The sequence below is a fragment of the Mustela nivalis genome, assembly GCF_964662115.1.
Source record: "Mustela nivalis genome assembly, chromosome: 12".
NCBI classification, from domain to species: Eukaryota; Metazoa; Chordata; class Mammalia; order Carnivora; family Mustelidae; genus Mustela; species Mustela nivalis.
In genome coordinates, this window is record NC_139031.1 from 3,026,017 (window position 1) to 3,041,028 (window position 15,012).

The 15,012-nt window shown below is 58.0% G+C and overlaps 1 protein-coding gene across 4 annotated transcripts in view; it reads right to left on the reverse strand.

The window, feature by feature from the left end:
* Positions 1 to 15,012, reverse strand: part of DPP6 (dipeptidyl peptidase like 6) — an 841,237-nt gene that overhangs the window by 75,980 nt on the left and 750,245 nt on the right. For all 4 annotated transcript variants that reach the window (XM_082692922.1, XM_082692925.1, XM_082692923.1 and 1 more), the window contains exons 9-10: positions 9,511 to 9,665; positions 7,590 to 7,687 (exon numbers count right to left, since the gene is read on the reverse strand). In XM_082692922.1, coding sequence (XP_082549048.1) covers positions 7,590 to 7,687; positions 9,511 to 9,665 — 253 coding nt within the window. The remainder of the gene's footprint in view (positions 1 to 7,589; positions 7,688 to 9,510; positions 9,666 to 15,012) is intronic.

Sequence of the window (15,012 nt, forward strand, 5' to 3'; positions counted from 1 at the left end):
GAAGGAAACTCAACATCAATGAAGTCACCAGTAGTCAGAGCTGGCCACACCGTAGGGGCCGTCGGTGCCCCCAGCAGGGAGAGCAAGAAGAGGAATGATGGGTGCAGCTATGACGGCATCAACAGACGGACAAACTGTAACAGATGCGGCTACGGAGAGCCTTGAGCCCCCGTGACCATGGCTCTCCGCGGGGCCTGTTTGCGTGGGAGCAGCTGAAGCCTCTCGCGGGCAGATGTCATTGCTGCGCCCACTGTGCCCGTCGCACCGCAGCCGGGAAGGAAGAGTGGACAGATATGGGGAAGCCCAGGTCCACGGTCCCGTGTGCCCCCGGTCGGGGTTGCAGAACATGCCCCCTGGCAGCCACCATGCTCAGGGAGGTCGGCCTCTCCCCTGCAGGCCGCCAGCAGACAGTAACGAGACACAGGGTCAGTCAGAGCCTCCGCCCCAGGGGACAAAGACAGTGGCACAGCTGGTCTCCGTCCCCATGCCTGATCATGCAAGTGTGGTCCCCCGACCAGCAGCGCCTGGGAAAGTTGGAAATGCAGATTCTTAGGCCCACTCCAGGCCCACTGAACCCAATGCTCCGTGCGTGGGGCCGAGCAGCGCACGACTAAACGAGGCCCAGATGGTCCTAGCGGCGCTCTAGCTTAGGAACCACGATCTCAGTGAGCTCCGCAAGACGCTGGTGACAACAGCTCCAAGGGCCACTTAGCCATGGGTCACCACATCCATCTCTGCCCTTACTAGGTGTTCTCTGGAGGAATAAACGTCACGGCGGGCAGATAGGCTGGCTGCAGTAAAAGGAGGGAGGAAATAGGACTAAAGCAGAATGATTTACGGAAGTGAGGAGGGGCAGGGCTTCGGACGACGCAAGGATTCATCCAATGTTCAGATGAAGGGAGATGCTAAAATATTCTGATAATCCCAGAAAATAGATGATCGTATTTTAAGAATTGTAGAAATTGTATTTTAAAAGGAACACGATACCAAAATATTAGTAGGAAGCAAAAGATTCCTGGAAGAAATGTTACCCATTTCCTCTTTATTCTAAAGTACTTTGTCTGCCAATGAATAGCACGTGTTCTCCCAGAGAACACTCCGGGAGGGCTGCGCGCTGTGTAGACACGGTTCCAGGGGCTGGTGACCCAGAGAGCCAAACCCTCGTGGGACGGGGGACGCTCCCAACCCCGTGTGTGGGGAGACAGAAACCCCTCGTTTCAGGGCCGGGAAAGGACGGCCCTGCTGTGAGGAGGACATGTGCGGAGCGAGTGCTGAAAAGCACACGTTTGCTGAGAAAACATTACGATGTTCCCATGAATCTCCAGCCAAAGGTGCTTCGAATCCAAATACTCGGACTCTTCCTGGTAAGCAGTATATGAATTTTTCATCAGTCCATTTGCTTGCCATAAAATATTAACAAGGCCTTGTCTCTCTCACAGGGATTAGCGTGCCGCGTCCCTTCTCGGTGCTCCCAATTCTGGCGAAGGTTCTGACAGTCGTGTGGCAATAAAGGACCAGGGGACAAAAGGTCTGTTTATCTACTGAAATGAAGCCTGCAATCGACTCTGGCGTCTTCTCAGCAACGTTCCTCCCCTGAATAAAGCCAGAGCAAAAAAATTTTTGAGAGAGAAATTTTTAAAAAATGACGTTCTTGGATAGGCACTGCCGAGCACATTGAAACAATGTTCAGTGTCGCTGAAACCGTGTCGCCTGTGATGAGGGGCACCTGCTCGCCCTCGGAGCCGCCTTGTAACTGTATGCACACATCCGCAGGCGACTGCGTTTTGCAGAAGGTAAAAATGATGTGACTGTCAGACAAATTACTGTTCGATGTGTATTTCCATAACTTCCCTTTCACTGGAGTAACAGACTGTGATAACTTCCCCTTCCATCTAGGGGTCGGCCGTAACGCTGGGCCAACGGTCAGGGTGAGGGAGAAGGAAGGGAGGGAGGGGAGATCTTAGGGCTTGTGGAGTCCTTACTCAGCAGGTTGCCTGCTTTGAACATGAAGGGATTCACTGACTAGGAGACCCAAAGGCAAGTGATGGAGGCGGTAGGGTGTGAAGGTTACAGTGATGGTGGTGGTGCCGGGGATGGTAATGACGGGGCTGCTGGTGGTGGTGCTGGTGATGGCAGTGATGGGGGTGGTGGTGACGGCCGGTAATGGTGCTAGTGCTGGTGGTAGTGCTTGTGGTTGGTGATGGAGCTGTGATGGCCGTGGTGGTGGCCATGGTGGTGATGGCGGTGGGGACAGTGATGGTGGTGATGGTGGTGGCAGTGATGGCAGTGGTGGTTGGTGATGGTTGGTGATGGTAATGGTGATTGTGGTGTGATGGTAGTGGTGGTGATGATGGTGATGGTGGCAGTGGTGGTCATTGTTGATGGAGGTGATGAAGGTGGTTGTTGATGGGGGTGGTGACGGTGGTGATGGTGCTGATGATGGTGACGGTGGTGACGGTGGTGATGGTGGTGACGCTGTCGGTAATGGTGGTTGAGATAAGGTGGTGGCAGTGTAGTTGCTGATGGGGCTGAGGCTGAGGCCATTAGTAATTGGGACCCAGTTTTTGTGTGATGCTTCCATTGCTCTGATGACCTCTGTCCCCCTCTTATTTCTTCATGAAGACTTGTACTGGATCCACTGTACCAGTCTCCCAGCGAGTCCCTATTTTGTACAGAAGGAGCAGAAAGAGGACCCCATTTCCTGATCATGGGTGGTGGACAAGGCAGAGGCCGCTGGCGGGAGGAGGGCACGCGGATGTGAGCTCCCGGGAACTGCAGCAATCTAGACCGTGGGCGCAGTTCGAAGGCAGAGAGCAATGTGCGTGCTACGGCTTTACATACAGCTGAGTGAAAAAGGAAACAGGTCTACACACACACACACACACACACACACACACCAGTTTATACACCTGGATCTACATACATCACAACGCCACTTACACAAGATGAGTGCACACACATACAGGCGACAACACAGACCTTACCAATATTAATGGGGAGAGAGGGGGTCAAGTAGATTTAACTAGGTGCCTGTAGTAACTTCTCTAACATCAACCCTGGCAACATCTTTCTAGATCTATCTCCTGCGGCAAGGGAAACAAATGCAAAAATCAACTATTAGGACCACATCAAAATAAAAAGATTTTGCACAGCAAAGGAAATAATCAACAAAACTAAAGTCAACCTAGGGAATGGGAGGAGATATTTGTGAATGACCACTGCGGTAAAGGGCTGGAATCCCAAATGTATAAAGCACTAATAAAACTCATCCTCCCAAAAACCCAAAGAATTTAGTTCAAATTTGAGCAGGAGACATGAACAGACATTTCTCCAAAGAAGACATCCACCTGGCCAACAGATGTATGAAAAAATGCTCCACATCACTCGGCATCAGGGAAATGCAAATCAAAACCACAGTGAGATGCCCCCTCACACCAGTCAGAATGGCTCCAATTAAAACACAGGAAACAAGTGTTGGAGAGGATGTGGAGAAAGGGGAGCCTCCTACACCATTGGTGGAATACAAGCTGGTACAGCCACTCTGGAAAACAGCATGGAGGCTCCTCAATAAATTAAAAATAGAGCTACCCCATGACCCTGCAATTGCACTACTGGTCATTTACCCAGAAAATACAAGAGCCAAGCATCCCTGTGTTTACAGCAGCCAAGATACGGAAGCAGCCCAAGTGTCCATCGGCGGAGGAGTGGAGAAAGAAGATGTGGTGTGTGCATATAAATATAGGGGGATATCACTCAAGCACAGAAAGAATGAAATCTTGTTCTTTCCAACAACACAGACGGAGCTAGAGGGTATCATGCTGAGCAAAGTAAGTCCGAGAAAGACAAATGTCATACGATTTCACGTGTGTGTGGAGTTTAAGAAACAAGACTAATGAACAAAGAAAAGAGGAGACAAAAAAACCCAGACCTTTCACTGGAGAGAACACACTGACGGTCACCGAGGGAGGTGGGAGGGGGCGGGGGAAGCAGGCGGAGGCGGCGAGAGGCGCGCTTACGAAGCTGAGCACCGAGCCCTGAGCCCTGAGCCCTGAGCCCCGAGCCCTGCACAGGCCTGATGAGTCTCTATGTTGGACCCGGGAGCCGGCGCCGGACGGCAGCCAGGCTGGAATTAAGTTTAAAACAATAACGAAGAAAAACAATTTCAAGAAAAGAATGCATTTGGACCGTTGATTTCAGTAAATAAGAAACCAAAAACTGCCCCAAAAAAGAAACAGGTGCCCACGTGGGGGGGAGGAAGGACGTAGGGACGACGGACGAGAAGAAACAGAACGAGTGCGGCCTTGCGCCGACCGACCGACGGTGGCCGTCAGTGACTTACGCAGCTCACGGTCCTTGCTCTTGGAGACGCGAAGGGACGAGTTGAAGTAGAAGATACAGTGAGAGCGAGAGGCCTGGGGCCGTTTACAGGCCAGGGAAGGGAAGAAGTGGGGGCGCGGTCAGGGACCCAGAACCCGCTCCTCCCCGCGTGTGTGGTCAGGAAGCGTGCCAGGCCGGCAGCTCTCCTGCGTGTGGACGGGATATTTGGGGAATAAAAACACGTCATCGGCGCGGTGCCGCACATCTTCAAAATGACCCTGCCGGGTATCTGCTACGTCTTAGTTCAGCTCCCCGCTCAGCGGCGCTGGAGAGGCCGGAGGAAACCAGGAGGACACTAGTGTGCTGGTGTTATCAGTGCGGCTGGGCTTCTGGGGGACCTTGAACAGACCTCAGGACAGGCTGTGCGTCTGACCCCACGGAGGCTTGTCCAGCCCCGGGACAGTTTGCGCTCACACTCCTGGAGAGGCTCACTCTCCCCTCGGCTCGCCCCTTCCCCTCCCCCCGTCTCTGCGGGGCTGCTCTTCCCCGTTACCGTCCACAGAAGCCTCCTGTTTGGGTCAGGTGGTCCTGCGTCCGAGGGCCGCTCCGTGAGGCGGGCGTCCCGGCACCCGTCACTGTGGCTCCCACCACGCTTTATTTCGGCCACGGACCCCGCGCTGTCTTTTTGCACCGTGGGCAACCATATGGGAGAGGCCATCCGAGGGCCCACACAATCCGTGGCACAAAGCTGTGGCCAGTGAGTACTTGCCACGTGGAAAGATTCGGAGGCCCAGACCCAATCCTCGCTGTGTCTGAGGACCCTCGGAGAGGCTGGTTAGCAAGCCAGCAACCCATGGGACAGCTGACAGATGAAGGCTTTGGTTTCTTCCTCCCGACGGCTCCTAACCGGCTGAAAGTGGCCACTGGCCTTCCGGAATTCTCCGCAGCTCTCTGGAGGCTGTCCAGGGAGGTGGGGCCGTCTGGCCTGCCCAGTGTGAGGCCCAGTGCCCCTTTTCACAGTCGGTGTGGGTTCAGACACCTTCCTTAGCCTCCGCACTCCTCGCTGTCTGCGTGCGGGGGTGGGGTGCTCGGAGCAACGACAGAGCCGGCGGAAGCCTTTAGGGCCACCCCCCTTGGCCACCGTCCTGTCAGCGTGTAAGCCCACGACCTTGTGCCCAGGGAGATGGGCAGGGGGAGCACCAAGTGTGAAAACCTGCCAGCACATCTGGAAGCCCAGTTTGGAAGGAGGGAAGAACGGAAATGGGTCTGGGGCCACATTTTTACAAATTAATTCATAACACACAGCGGACGGTGCTGGGACCCAGCCCTGTGCCCCCCACCCCTCGTTAACACTGGATCCTAGAACATCCCGGATCGGGGCTGTGCCTCCAAACCGCCCGCCTACCGACCCTCCTCCCCGGAAGGAACTGCTCCATCCTTCAGGAAAAGGTTTCAAAGAATTGATCGCTATTTTGTGGCACTTAATTTTTAAAATATGATATATTTCTTTGCTGTGTCTCTCCCCCTGCCCCGTGATCGTTGGGGGCCTGATGCAGGTCTCCTTCCTCCCCAAAACCTCCACGCCATCTTCCTGCAGACGAGCGTGCCCACCGTACGCTTCTGGCCGGCCCGCACAGGCCCGTGGTGACTCAGCTGCTGGCAGCGACCTGTTCGACCGGTCTGCGCCCCCACAGCCCCCATCCCCATATCAGACGCCCGCACTTTGCTCCCCGCCGTGCGCAGCCGGCCGAGTCACGCTCCATAAACACGCGTTTCCGTTCATCTTGTGGTTCCTGATCTACCTGGGCTCCCTTTGCAGACGATCTCGGGGCTGTGCAACAGAGAGCGCGCGAGAAAGCGCAACTGTCCCACGTGACAGGCCTACATGGCACGTGAGGAACCGTCGCACTTCACCTATGAAATCAGCACAGAAAACCTGAAACCGGCACCCGAACTTCCAGCCCTGACTGAGGCTAATTCTTCATTGTCCTTGGAGCTAATCAAGCCTGCGGAAACAGCATCACCAAATTGACTAAATGAGATTTTCAATTAACTCAAACAGATGGCTTAGATTTTCCAGGTGACTTTCCATATTAATTCTGTGAGTTTGCTGGACCCGGCCCCGGGAGGCCTGGCAGGGATGAGCACTGAGCGGAGAATAATGAAGTACTGGATCTTCAGGAGAGAAGACAAAGCAATAACCTGAGCTTTTCTTCTACCCCCGGGAAAGCTTTAGCGACCGAACTGATCCAACACCTCCCCCTTCCCTGCCGGCCGGCACACGCGGGAGGCCCTGGGACCCCGAGGACCAGCTCTCGGGGGCCAGACTCATTAGTCTCTGGGGCCATGGCAACCCTTGGACGCAGAGGAGGCCCATCCCGGGCGGGGAGGCAGACAGCGAGGAGCACAGACTCCTGTGCTTGGTCTGTCCGCCCGAGGACCCCCGCGCTCCACTCTCCATGGAGCAGGGAGGGTTGCAAGAACCTCAAGGCCTGGGCTTGCGAGATGCAGGCAGGCGGGTTCCACTCAGGAAGTCATGGGGGGAGAGAACCACACCGTTCCCAGAGGCCCAGCAGTGCCATGGGCCCAAGCTCCCAGCCCCGGGCAGGGCCCAGAGTGGATGGGGCCATGGCTCCTGCCCTTCCAGAAGCTTCCAGAAGCTCTCACAGTGTGGAGTTCTGGAACTGAACACTAAAGGCTTAGCTGGAGTTATGCCCAAACCCGGGGCAGGGTCTGCTGGGTCTCGGAATGCCTCACTGTTGGCGTCCCTGGGCCCGTCTTAGACTTACGGAGATCTCAGGGAGGGGGTCCTGGTGCCCACACAGTGGGCTCCTGTGTTTTCAGTGTCTCCTCAATGCCCCTCCCCCCACAGAGAGCTCGAATGACGACACACGCGGGCTCGGGAAGTGTCCTTGGTCGCCGGGCAGTTCAGACTCGGGACCAGGATGAGACGGGTTTCCGAGACCACTTGACTTAGATAAGATCCTACTCCACTGTTGTGACTTAAAAAAATCTACCCAAACCAGACGTCAGCGGTGACAGGACGGTCACCTGTGCCCATCTGTTCCACTGCCTGCTGGGGTGAGAAATAGCAGGGCTGGTTGGAAGGAGGCTCCTTTGTAGCGAACTGGACCATGAAGTAGTCACGAAAGGGTTAGAAAGGGTTACCTTCCCCTTGGACGTTTAAATTAGTGGTAACTAAGTCAGGAGAGAGCCCGGAAATGCACACTCCTGTCGTTTTCAGGTAACGTATCAGAGGAAAGGAAGCAGACCTCATCCGCGGGTCGTCGGGCGGCGTCATCTCCAGATCGTGCGTCGGCCCGTTCAAGCCGATGACGTGCAGGGAAATGCTGGGGTTTTCGCATCCGGCCTGGGAAGCAAAGGGGAGGAGATGTGAGTAAGTTCTCCTGGGGGTGGCGTCTTCTTGCTGCGAAATCTCTGGGGCTCCACACACCGGAGTGACCGGGCTGAGAGCGGATCGCTCGCGCACGGAACCTTGACAGGGCAAGAGATAACGGGGCCAGCGGGGTAACGGCCCTAGGGACCCTCCCCCTCCGCATGCCTCCTGATTCTCAGCATGGGAGGGAAAGGACCTGCCGAGGAGGAGAGAAATCCCCGGAGACCACACCGAGACGGGCTGTGCTGACGGGAGAGGCACATGGTGGAGCCGAGGGATGTCGGCTGTGGCCCAGCGGGGCGAGGTGGGGCAGGGAAGTCCCCGGAGAGGCAGCCGGGTGCGTCCCACTCTGCGTCACTGCTCCCCCCACGCGCCCCAGCGCCCGTGGGAAGGGGGAGAGGCGGCATTCCTCGCCTGGCTGAGACGAGTGACAGAACCTGTCCACAGGCAAACCCGTGCGGTGTGTTGACATCGTAGATACTCCCAGCACGGGACGATGGCAGACAACGGCCGTGCCTGCAGAGGAGGCCCGCTCCTCCAGCCTGGGACGTCCCTGGGTACTGGCCACCCCACTCAAAGGGCCGGAAGAAAGGCTCGGTGTTAGCAGGTGCTGTGGACTGAGTGACCGCGTCCCCCAAATTCAAAACTCCTTTGTCGCAGCCCTGACCCCCCGTGTGATGGTGTCTGGAGGCGAGGCCTTGGGGAGGCGATCAGGGTTGGTGAGATCGCGAGGGTGGAGCCCCAGGATGGGGTTCGTGGCCGCATGTGGAGACAGAGGCACTGAAGCTCCCTCGCTCTCGGCTCTCACAGAGAGCAGGCAGGGTCTGCAAGCCAGAAACAGTCCTCCCCAGAACCCCACCTACTGGCACCCTGACCTCGGACTCTGAGTCTCCAGGACTGTGAGAAGCAGATGCCCACTGTTATGGAGCTCGTGTCCTTTCCTGGCCGGGGCCCGTGCACCTCTCAGCCTCCCTTGTCCCGCTGCAGACGGGGGCTGGCGCGTCCTGTCTGCTAGCACCAGCTCTCGGAGCCTTCCGGCGGCTCAGGAGCCGGGGCTCGCTGGGGGAGGCTCGAGGGCTCCTTCCGAGGCAGCCTGAGGCGGGACATGAGCGCCTGGCACCAGGTGGGCACAGGCAGTGAATGGCTCGCATCCACCTGGCCCCGGGCCTGGCGTGGTCTAGTGAAGCCAGGGGGCAAGCGGGCCCCCTGTCCTCCGTCAGACCTCCAGCTGGGTGGGCTGCAGAGATTCGGCATCAGGTCCTGCTTTCGTGCTAGGACGCTGTGACCCACTAACAGCAAGGTTCAGACAGATGTTGTTCCCCCACCGCACCCTCGCTCTTCAGCTGGTTCTCTGGGCCAATGACTCGGCCTGGGAAGCAGAGATTCCAGGTCCTAACAGGACCAAGCACAAAACAGCCCAGCCCAGACCAGGGGACCAGGGCAGACAGTGATCCGTCTGACCTCCTGGAAGCCAAATTCTAACTAGAGATTTGCGGGCAGGGGCCCCCGGAGCAGGCTGTGGGAGCTGCTGCCGCCAGGGAATCCCAGGTAGAGGTGATGTGTTCATTTTTGGTTCCAATGAAGCTTAGACCAATGACTCACGGTGGTGAATTTATTCTAAACTCACCTGCCAACAGATTCAACTCTGCAAAGACGGGAATTTAATGCACGTAAGGGGAAATCATGCATTTTGCGTCCGTCGACAGCACTGCTCGTAAGATGTGTGCCCAGACAGCCCCACATCAGCGCTGCGGACGGACGGGCCAGGCGCCCGCTGTACTTTTCGGCCGGCCTACCTTGGGGTAGTGGTAGGACTTCACTGTGGGGTACACGGAGCCGGTGTAGGTTGGGAGCTCCATGACGGGCACGCGGGAGTCGTTGATGGTGGCGTAGGCGAGCCTCGTGCCATCTGGAGACCACCAGTGCGCGATGTGCGTCTTCAGAATCTCCTCTAGGGGAAAAGAGAGCCGAGTCATGTAGACAGACAACACGCGGGGCGTGAACCAGGGCGGGGTGGGCCCGTCCGGGGTGGCCAGCCCATCACGCATCCCCCCAGGGACACGGACCTTCCGCAGCGTGTGAGCGGTCGGCCCGGCGCCTGGACCTGCCTTCCCTCCGCGGGGCTCAAGGAGTCCCCGCGGCTGACCACAAGCCCCAGCATGGCGAAGCCCGATGAATTGAGGTCCCCCTGAATAGAAGCTTGTGAGCTGTAAAACGTTGTTTCTATTTTGCCCAAATTTGAACCCTGGGAGCCCAACATGTGCTTTCTTAATCGAATGATCACTGCACCACCATGAGTTATTATTTTAAGATGCTTTAAGGAAGCGGAACCACAGGAAGTCAATCCACACAGCGGCAGGGCCCCGTGGGCTGTACAGGGAGAAGGGATGAGGTCCTGGAGCCAGAAAACCCCGTGTCGGCTCGCCGGGGACGCCGGGGACGCCAGGGACCCACGTCCACACACGCGCCCCTCGGGAACAGCCGTGCGGAAGGGGAGTGAGCTCAGAGGTCAGCGCACCCCCCCCCCCCCAATCGTGGACAGCCTTCCCCGGCTGTGGCAGAAATGGGGCAGAAGTACACGGGACCATGGTCACGGCTCCCCCTGCTATGTTGTGTCATCGCAGCCAAGCGCCGGGGCTAATGAGTCTTTGCTGCGGCTGAGCTTTGTGGGATCTGTTGTCTACTCCAGAAAGAACGGTTCCAGGGCACTCTCGCCTCCCCAGGTGTACCGAGTCTGGGGGCCCCAAACCCCTGCTCCTAGGTGCAGGGACTGTCTTTGCACGGTCTGTAGACATTGTCATGGACTTCCCTCCAGATCTGCTTTTAAAGTCACAGTCAAGGGCGCCTGGGTGGCTCAGTGGGTTAAGCCGCTGCCTTCGGCTCAGGTCATGATCTCAGGGTCCTGGGATCGAGTCCCGCATCGGGATTTCTGCTCAGCAGGGAGCCTGCTTCCTCCTCTCTCTCTGCCTGCCTCTCTGCCTACTTGTGATCTCTCTCTGTCAAATAAATAAATAAAATCTTAAAGTAACAGTCAACACAATTATAGGATCACGTAACATGACTCACACTGAACCGGTCGCTCTCGGGTGTGTCCCAGACCCTGACTCCGTGTGCCCGTGGTGACAGGCTGTGCAGGGCCCCGAAATCATGGTGAGAAAGTGAACTAAGTGCACGTGACCTAAGGGACAACACGGTACGTGGGGACACAGGCAAGGACACAGGCCAGGCCAGCTGGCCGCAGGAGAGACCACGCGGGGACGATGACGGAGCGGTACCGCCTCCACAGTGGCCGTCAGATGGCCACAGGGTGGACGGTGGGGCTCATGGCCATGTCCTGGGGACCCTGCTGCCACCAGCCTTGGAGATGTTTAGTGCCAAGCCCAGGCCTGCAAGTGGGCAGGCCGCAAACCCTTGGTCCTGGTCCCAAGGGCGCAGCCCTTCCTCCAGCCTGGGCTCGCCAACCTGGTCTCTCGGGGAAGGAGCCCCCATGTCTGCACCGTCCTCCCTGCAAACAGCTCCTCCCTGCCTTGCAGGTGCCCCTCCAGGCCGCCAGCAGCCACCGGTGGGGACCCCACTCAAGGAAGGCAGGCTTGCTACTGGGCTGCTCACCGGGGGGCTGAGTCTCACCCAACACCCAGCACTCCCGTCCCCTGAATGCACCCCAGGCTGGAAAGCGGGACTCAGTGGACAATAGCTGATGGGCCTGAGTCCTCGGTTCTAGCCTCTGTCCCCTGAAGGCACGGCCGCCGCCCCAAACAGCCCCACCTCTCGTGTCCTGCCATCTCGGGGCAGCCCCCGAAAGGGCTCCGGAGTTCTCCAGAGCCCACGGGAGCCCGAAGGTCTCCTGAGGTTGGGAACAACAACAACAGAAAGGAAGAAGGCCGCCTCTCCGGAGTCTGGAAGCTTCCAGTGTCTCCGGCAGCTGGCAAAGTGACTTTCAGGTGCGAGTCTGGGATGAGCTGGTTCAGAAGGGCGGGCACAGGGACCACTGGACCGCGGGCACAGGGAGCACCGACCCTGGGCACAGGGACCACCGGACCCCGCAAGTAGGAGACCCCGCAGACGGTCTGCTGGAGAAAGCAGGCGGCGTGAGCAATGCGGTTTGTGGGTGATTCTGCCCAATCGCTCTGCTGCTGCAGGGCTGTGGGGAGGGGCCGATCACCTCGAGGGTAAGCCCAGAGCAGGAGTGGGCCTGAAGGGGCTCCGGCAGGGCGCAGCGTCTGCCCGAGATCAGCAGTTTCTGCCCACGGGGACTCCCGGCCGGCTCAGGAGTCTCCAGCCTTTGTAAATGAAGAAGGATTTGACGAAAACAAAAAATCCCCCAGAAGGGGAGGGCTGGCGCCACGCCCATGTCGGCCCCGGGAGCACGGGGTGGGGGCCAGGCCCGCGAGGAAGCCGCTTCCCCTCCCTGCCCCGCTCCTTGTGGGCATCCTGCGTCAGACTCGCCCTCGGGAGACAGAATGGATGCGAGGGGAAGGCCTGGCCTGACTCTGCGGAGAGAAAGAGTCATCTGCTTCTGTCCCCGCCATCCGCAGGGCCAGCGCCCTGCCGCGGAGCTCGAGGCACGGTGCAGAGAACCTGGATGCAAAAAAAAGGATCACTTCAGCCTTCAGCCTGTGCTGGGGGGAGGGAGCTCAGAGACCCCACAGTGCAGGGGGGCAGGCGCCGGGCTGTGTTGTCGGCCAGCGTTAGCTCCTTCCCATTCCCTCCCGTGGTGAGACAACGGACGACACGGGGCCCCACGGGACCAGGGCCCACAGCCTACTTTCCCCGAATGCCCCTTAACATACTGTTCTTTGGCAGTTTTCGTTTTCTGGGTTAGTTTCTCAATAAAGAGATAATGAGGTACAGGAACTAAGGGGAGAAGGACCAGGCGGACGACACGTGGGCATTTTTGGTTAATTACGAACGTCGCTATTCTGCAAACCTTTTCTTCAGGATCTCCAGCCTAATGAGGCAGTTGGCTTACACCCCATGAACCGAAAGCAGCTTCGGGACAGAGTTCTGCAGAGGGAAAAACACAAGGATGCCTCCAGCTGGATTAACTGCGGGAGTCCTCGTCCTGCAGCAGGACAGGAGCTTGCCCCTCCGAGCACGTACGAGTCACTTGCGAAACCGGACTCTGGACGTTGCCTTCTCCTGGCCTGTCCTGTGCAGGGACCATTTTAGAATCAAACAAGAAAAATACATTTGGAGCCATCAACGGGGCAGAAGGCTCGATCCACACGCCGAGGCTCGCAGTGGGATCTGGGCCGATGTCCCTCACGTCTTGTCACCGCCTCGTTAAGGAAGCCGACTCCGCTGTGTGAATGTCACTGACTCACGACAATCAACGTTAGGGTTTATCCGGAACAACACGCTCTCTCTGGGCTCCAGGTGAGACAGGCCGGTCCAGCAAAGGAGAGGACTTCTCCCGCGTCCCCGAGCGGCTGGCAGCTGCGGCAGGAGAGGGGACCCCGCGTGGCCCCTCAGCGGGGGCCTGGCATCACCAGGGCTGTCCACAGGAAAGCTCGTGGGAGCGGTGCACCATCTTCAGTGCAGACCCAGGCTCCATTCGGGGCAGAACAGTCTGTGTTTCCTGGGGTCAAGGCTGGTGTCGGGCGGGGGTGGGGGTGGGGCAGGCACAGGTGTCTTTTCTGCGAAAGCTCCAGGGGCGGGTTTGGTGCACATTCTGGTTAAGAATGACCAACTTTAGGTTTCTGGGTGGTGTGTAGTTAAGCGTTCTGGCTCAGGTCATGATCTCAGGTCCTGGGATCGAGCCCCCTCCTTCTACCCCCACGGGGCTCCGTGCTCAGCGGGGAGTCTGCTGGAAGAGTCTCACTCCCTGGGCATGTGGGTGGCTCCGTTGGTTGGGCAACTGTCTTCGGCTCGGGTCATGATCTCGGAGTCCCGGGATCGAGTCCCACTCGGGCTCCCAGCTCCATAGGGAGCCTGCTTCTCCCTCTGACCTTTTCAGCTCTCACGCTCTCTCTCTCAAATGAATAAGTAAAATCTTAAAAAAAAAAAAAAGTCTCACTTCCTCTCCCTCCACCCCTCCCCTGCTCCTTCTCTCTCTCCCTCTCAAATAGAAAAATCTTTAAAAATGCAGAATGACCAGTTTGACAAATAGGCTGTGTCCCATCAAACTAGCATTGTACTTTGGAACTGTTGGCTTCCTCCGTGCGCGTGACACACGCTTCCCGGCTCTCCGCAGGGGAATACCTTTTTGAACAGGAGAATCATAGGTTCCCCTTCAAGCTGTGTGGTGGGTTGAAGGGAGATGCTGCGTCCTGATCCCTGGTACCTGGGAGTGTGACCTTGTTCGGAAACAAGGTCACTGCAGGTGCCCTTTACACGAGGTCATCCTGGAGGAGGGTGGGCTCCAGGCCCATCTGACTGGGGTCCTTGGGAGCACAGGAAAAGAGCCCCCGACACAGATGTCCTGCGAAGGGAAAGGCTGAGGCGGGGCGACGTGTCGACACGGCAAGGGACGCCGGGGCTGCCGGCCAGCAGGAGCCGGGAGAGAACGGGCGGGATTCTGTGTGGAGTCTCGGAGGGAGAAGGGCCCCGGGACACCTTGATTCCAGACGTCCAGCCTATGGAGCTGAGATCACACAGTTCTGTGGTGTAAAGCCATCCGGGGGCGGCACTGTGTTTCGGGGGCTGCCGGAAGCTTGGGCGAGGTTATGCCCGGCTCTGCCCCCACGGGTCCCCAACGCCCACCTCCATGTCTGTAGGAAGAGCCCTCCTGAGCGAGGGGCTCCAAGGCGGCCGAATTCTTCCCTGAAACTCAGTGGGCGGGATTTCTGGGTCAGACTGGCCCGGCAGGGGTGCTGCACCCTCGGCCTCACCTGAACAGCAGGTGCCCCTGCTTCCCAGGTGTGCACACGTGTGTGCTGGGTCGAGTCCCACGCCCCTCCCTCCTCACCTCTGATGCTGCTACATGCTGGGGACTTGCTGTCACGGGACCCTCCCGCACCCTGGTCAGACGTCAGAACGTCCTCCCGTGTCCAACAAATACTCATGTAGTGAGGTTGTGTGCCAGATGTCGTTGCAAGTACTTTACACACCACTCAGTCCTCCTGCAGCCTCACGTCTGAAACGTTCGTAGACTTAGTCACCCACAGGACAAAGCCCGGGTCTGCCCGCCCCCTGGACACGGGGTGTTTACCACCAAGCTCTCTCCACACGACCTCAGCCAGGACTGGCACTCAGCCACGGTCGTGGCCGTCCGCACCGGGACCACCACTCATTCAACACTTCCTTGAGCCAGACGACGCTGTCAGCCTGAATTCCAGCTTATCTCTGCGGGAGGTGGC